This window comes from Trichechus manatus, unplaced genomic scaffold (genome assembly GCF_000243295.1).
Source record: "Trichechus manatus latirostris isolate Lorelei unplaced genomic scaffold, TriManLat1.0 scaffold00138, whole genome shotgun sequence".
NCBI lineage: Eukaryota > Metazoa > Chordata > Mammalia > Sirenia > Trichechidae > Trichechus > Trichechus manatus.
The window spans coordinates 3911541-3918036 of NW_004444074.1; the positions used below are offsets into that span (position 1 = coordinate 3911541).

The 6496-nt window shown below is 34.9% G+C and overlaps 1 protein-coding gene across 4 annotated transcripts in view; it reads left to right on the forward strand.

Moving 5' to 3' along the window:
* RHOT1 (ras homolog family member T1) overlaps nucleotides 1-6096 on the forward strand; it is a 61616-nt gene extending 55520 nt beyond the window's left edge. For 3 of the 4 annotated variants that reach the window (XM_004385398.3, XM_004385399.3, XM_012558124.2), the window contains one exon: nucleotides 4939-6053. In XM_004385398.3, coding sequence (XP_004385455.1) covers nucleotides 4939-5056 — 118 coding nt within the window. In that variant the 3' untranslated portion in view covers nucleotides 5057-6053. Of the gene's footprint in view, nucleotides 1-4938 lie in introns of all 4 variants that reach the window. The other variant, XM_004385400.2, reaches the window with a different exon arrangement.
* Nucleotides 6097-6496: the final 400 nt, after the last annotated feature.

A 6496-nucleotide genomic window follows, 5' to 3' on the forward strand; every position in this document is an offset into this window, starting at 1 on the left:
AGTAGTGACATTATTAATAGAAATGGATATGGAAAATACTTTACCAGGCAGAAACAATCAGAAGAGTAAAAGGCAGGGAGGTCCGGAAGACTTAAAAAAAAAAAAGAATATTCAAAAACGGAAAACATAGCTTTGGTAACCTCAGTATAATTTTTAACTCGAGCTGTGTAATTGCGAATAGGAAAAAGCTGTCTATATATATGCTATTTATAAGCCCTAGTAACTTTAGGCACATATGCATTACAGTTATATAGACTGTTATAAAGTATTTTCCTATCTTAAAAATTCATACCTGAGACACATATATGGATAGAGTTGTGAAATTAGAAGACTATTCATATTAGTGCATTGTACACCTCTGAGTTGCGTTTGGAAAGGATAAAATGCTGAGAGAAGAATGAAAACTAGGACATTCAAATTCATTTATGCGAAGTTGTATGGGAGAACTGATAAAAAGTGTCTGGGAGTTTTGTATGTGGAACTACTCTTCCTTAAGTCTCTTAGCTTTCCTGCTTTTGAGTATGTTCTACTGAACTTCTCCTGCCCCTCACATGATAACCCGCTAGGACAAAGTTCATTGATACCTGGACCTTTCTGAATTCTTTCTCTTCCTCAAATTCTAATTTTTGCATATAGTTTTTATACCCCAGATATAAAGCCCTGGTACAGATTATCAAGAACAACTGGAGTATTAAAAATATCCTATGTGGGAATATCTGTCATGGATTTAATTCCATTATGCCCTTTAGAATTTGATATTTTATATTTCTGAATATTACGGTTGATAATTTTTAATTATTATTGGTTAAATACATTGAACCCTGTATCTGCTTTGTGTGACTGTTCACCCAAACAGCTCTCCATTTAACTCTTTATTGCCAGAATTTTGAAACATCTTCTTCTGTGTACATTATTAAGTAGCAGACTTAATGATGCCCAAGTCCAGACAGGTTGTTTGGCCCCCACATTGTGTGTTAAGGAGAACTTGCCATCTAAGATACATATGGGACCCTCAGTAGTTCTAAGCCAAAAAGCCAATATCCCAGCCATAGGAATTTTCCATCTAAGAACTTGAAAGCTCTGACAAGCTGCAGATGATTAATTAAGGTTCTGTTCTAGCACTTAGTCTTATTTTTTATGTTCTAAAAAGAAATGTTGCTGAACTAAATTATCTTATTTCATATAGAGTAGGAAAGTTTGGTGATTCTGGTATATCGCTACATAGAAAAAGAACCTTTACACACACACACATACACACACTTGACCTATTCATATCTGGGAAGTGTATCTTAAGGAAAATATCCTAAATACAGAGAAAAACTTTATGTAGGAAGATTTTCATCACTTTATTTACAGTCACCAATAAATGGAGATAGCCAACATAGGAGAATAGAGTATAACCAGCTATCGAAAATGATGTTTCCATAGTCTTACATTAGAATATAATGTAGAAAAATCCTTACATTATAGTAAGTGTAAAAAGGGGTATAAATTGTATAAATTATGGACATTGTGTTTGCAGCTATATAAAAAATACATAGAAAAAGTGTGAGAGGAAATGCATCAAATTTTAAGTGGTTGCCTTTGGGTGATAGGACTCATTTTTTTTTTCTTCCTACTTATATTTTTCATATATCCTATAATGAGCATATATTACCTTTATAATCATCAAAATGAAAGTAAAATTTATTTAAGAAAAAAAAAGTATGCAATAAGAATTTATTCTAAGGTGATATTTTTGTGTGAGTCATTTGAAAGATTTATGCTTTTCTGTTGTGGAGGAATTATTTTTGGTTGAGTTTAGAAATGAGCTAGGAAGCAGTTCTGTGAAACTGTTACTCTGCTTCTGCTTGAGACCTGAATGACAGACATGGATCAGTTCCTGATACTTACTTAGGGAATACTTTTAAGATCATACTATTCTCTATTCAGGTGTTAGCAGTGACAAGTGTGCTGTCAAAATTATAAATACTTTCTCTTTTAGTAGTGCCTGGTTAGGCAACTTTTAAATGCACATGGTAAAGGCATAAATAGTTCTCTGAGTAGTTTTCCGTGTTTAAAAGTGCTTTAAACATTGCTAGAGCCATTGAAATATACTTTATGAGTTACTACTTGCCTTAACTTTTAAACTAGCTGTATCTTGAGCTTGTCTCTGTGTTTCCCATATATAAATATGTGCCTCTATTTTGCCTTAATGAAGGCTATACTGTAGCTTGGGAAAAATAGTAATTACTGTCTTGAAATATAAAAGAAAACTAAGCAATAAAATCAGTCAGAATACATTATTTGATGAATGGTAATACTTTCTTAAAACCCAAGAAAGGGAACTATATGAAACAGATATTCGTATTTGAAGAAGTGAGAAGTTATTTGATGATGATTTTATGTGGTTATAGCTAGCTTAAATCGAAATCCCATTCTCCCCTAAATTAAAAAATAAATCGAAATCCCATTCTCCCCTAAATTAAAAAATAAATCGAAATCCCATTCTCCCCTAAATTAAAAAATAAACATAAAAATTAAAAAACAAAAACCCTCCTTCAAGTAAAACCCTGTTGCCGTCAAGGCATATTCTGCCTCGTAGCGACCCTGTAGGACAGAGTAGAACTGCCCCATAGGGTTTCCAAGGTGCAGCTGGTGGATTCAAACTGCCAACCCTTTGGTTAGCAGCTGAGCACTTAACTGCTGCACCACCAGGGCTTCTCCATCAGTAAAGATGTGTGATAATCACAGGAAGACCAAAGCTGAAGCAAAAGCTATAATGCACACTCACTTTTAGCCTGTGTTCTCACGTTAAGTTCTGTACATCTCTAGTGATTTGGAGTTGTAAACTTTGAAGTTCTTGTAAATCCATGGCAGTCTATGAGTTTGGGATGTTGGACTCAATTTTTCATAGTCTCCCAAACTGTATGTTTGTAGTTTTTCGTTGTCCAAAATTACAAACATCTATAAACTTCATAACTAATACTTGTTAGACTCATTTTAAATGAATCCTTAGAGGGCCACCACATATTGTCAGGTACTGCTTATAGTGTTAGTTTTGAGGACTTCTCTTAGTGTTTTGGATATACCAAGAGCAACCTCGGGAATATGTAGAGAATGTATGTAAATTTTAGGTTTCCTCTTCCAGTATGTGAACGTTTTAAGAGTACAGAGTGAGGTTGTTGTTTTTTGTTTGGCAATTCTGCTATAGAATACGTTTATTCTAAATATAGAAAGCATGAGATGCATCACACAGGGTGGCAACTCAATTTATATATGGGATGTTTAACTGAGAGGTTTTATTTTGAGTCCCCTTCTTTTGTGAGCTCTGCCGTGAACTGCAAACTGTGTGCATGTGTATAAAAGGTTAAGAGCCCGGGTAGCTGAGTGGGGTGCCATGCTGTTAGCAGACGACGAAGGCAGTATTACTCACCAGGTGCACGCCGTCAGCTCTGTAGAAGATTCCATCTTCATGGAGTCATCTCATGGTCCACTTTTTCTTGAAGCCAGGTAACATTTCCCACAACCAGTGGGTTGACCTTGTTGGAATTTTTCCAGCCGGAAAAACTAAGTATTCTCTTCCCTTTTCTTTTTTTTTTTTTAAATAAAACACTGCCTCTTGGAAAAACTAACTTGCAAGATGGAATGAACCTGTGTTATTACTTTGCTTTGTAAAAAAAATAATTATGTGAGGAGAGATTGGAGTGCCGTATGTTGCTTTGCCATGGTAATGAGCATGGAGCAATGTGGCTTGTATTGTAGGCTTGTTTCAAAGGATGTACAGATTGCATTTTGTGATAACTAATCCGATTGTTCACTCTGTGACTATTACTGAGGCAAAGTAGTTTCATAGAATTTGTATTCTTGGCTCTTAACCCTTTTGTATATGTCAGTGTCTTGGTCTTTTAATGACATCTGACTTGCTTCAAATCTGTTTGTTTAATTTAGTTATAAAATAAACCAGGCAGTATCTCTAAGCTCTTAATTCTGCAAGTTTTCTACATCACCTCGATTGTTTTCACTTAACTAAAACTTCAGTGACACTTGAATAAAGTGATCCAACCTTTGCTTTAAACCTTTATCCTCTTCATGGTAAGCTGTCATACTTGAGACTCTTGAGGGTGCTTAGCAGTGTTATTAACTGAGCATGCTCACAAACTCAGTTTGTGGTAAAGGCTGTCCCCGTTCTTGTCATGCATATGTCTTCTTTTATGTCATTTACCTTCCAGTCCACCATGTTACATTATGTCCTTTAGTTGTCACCATTGCTACTGCCTGTCTGACTAACACCAGGGTTTGGATTTTTGGTTTTTTTTTCATTTGTTTGTTTTTTAATTAATGATAACCAAATTAATATAAACTGATTTACAGCTTCCCCTCCTTCTTTGGGATTGTTTTTGTGTGTGTTTTGGTAAATTTTTATGGGGCTCAGTGTTTCCAAAGTTGACTTTAATCATTGCTCTTAGAAAAGTATTGTCACTTGTCGCTTAACTGCTTACAAGACAGTTTTGCGGTTTGTGGGGACAGGAGGTTGCACACAATTGAAGTTCTATGAAACTGACTCTCAAAATTGTGAGAACTCAGTCTTAACCTCTCATTTTGAAGGACTGTGGTGGTATTAAAAAGTGATAGGTTGACTTGTCTAACTTCTGCATTTTCAATGTGAAGAAAATGTATAAAAATTTAAATGTTGTCTACACCAAAATAGTAGCTAATTGCAAAGACATTTGTCTTTATTATTTCTTAGTGTCTACATTGTCTTTTTCATAAAATAATGATGAAACAATATATAAATATATAGGTGGCTATATGGATAAATGTTTTTGGTAAGCATTAACTGTATGCAATTAGCCTGACAAGTGTGCTAATACTTCCCTAAAAGTAGACAGTTACATACTGGTATAAGGTTTTCACACTAATCTTGTTTTAAACATTAATTATATTTTCTGACTACAGGCACGTGACACAAGCTGACCTCAAGAGCTCCACGTTTTGGCTTCGAGCAAGTTTTGGTGCTACTGTTTTTGCAGTTTTGGGCTTTGCGATGTACAAAGCATTATTGAAACAGCGATGATTAAAAAAAAAAATACTGGCCCTACCAAAAACAGATACTTTTATGTACATTCTGAATGCTTTAAATTCTGCTAGAAATATTGAGATATTTATACATGCAGAGTTACTTTATTAATATTTGTAATTCATGCATAAGAATATTTTAATGTTAGTTATAACTGCAGTATTGGCTAGTGTATGGAAAGAAAACAGCTTAACAGCCAAACTAAAATGGCTAAATTTGAGGCCAAAAGGGAATATTTTGTAAATAATGTATATATTCAGGCAAGATATAGTCTCCCAAACTGAGTTCTAGAAATGATATTTCTAGACATTTCTACGTATCGTTAGTGTTCAGCTGGCTCACTCTCCTAGGTTTAAGTCAGCCACAGATTGTATTTACTCATGGATCGCTTATTTATTTCCCATTTACTCAGAATGATCCTTTGGGTTCTATAAGTACACGAGGCACAGTTTGCCATTTTCTCTCCGTTTTTTTAAAAACAAACGAGTCAGTATCAGCTTACCAACACAACTTTCAGTTCAGGGAAAAAGGTCCACTTATGGTAGGCCAGCCTTGAAGCCATCGCGCAGTCTAGCAAATTGCGTAGCTGAGTGTGAGGCTCTCCTTAAGGAAGGGGTAACCCAAAGGTGATTAGCAGAGCCGTTATCTATGTGATTATGTTGCTTCCTTTGTCAGTATGTTGAATTTTATAGCCCTTTCAATCAGTTGAGAAAAACAATTTGTATACTGTCAGTGTTTTTAGTTTAAATAAACAGTCACCATTACTACAGTTGAATTTCCTCCCACCGTGTGAATCATGCTATAATGGCTGTGTCTGTTATAGTATATTGCACTAGCTGCATGTGTCATGAAGTGTCCTCTGTCTGGCTAGGATAACCTAGAGGCAGCCCTTTTTTAAATGATAAAATAAATCTAATAAATATAAACTCTCATGATAAACCTATTTTTTCCATCATCAACCTTTTCAACTATTTAAATAAATAACTGCTGTGTACTGTGATCTTGAGTTTTTTTTGTCTTACAAAGTAAGTATTTCTATGTAGATGTGAGTCACATCCTCTGGTTTCTATCTTGAAAAGTGTTTTTTTTTAATACAAAAAGATAATACTGATTAAGAAAGAAGAGAAATATGATTTGTATGTGAGAGGAAATTTATTTTAAAAGTAGTGGGAAGTCTGTTCTTTAAAAAGGCCGATTGTTTTCCCCTGCACATACTGAACTAGTGTAGTTTCTACTGCGGTTTACGTGTTTATTCGCACCTTTAACGTGGATTTTCCCCTTTGCTGTTCTGAGGGTCATTTCCTCACAAGAGCACACTTCCTGCACAACTAGTAATGGTGTGACTTACTAGGTATAAGCTTGTAAAATAATAAGTGCCACAGTTAACTTTCATACTTCCTCGCTCCGTTCTCCCCATTTTCATTCCAAATTTGAGGA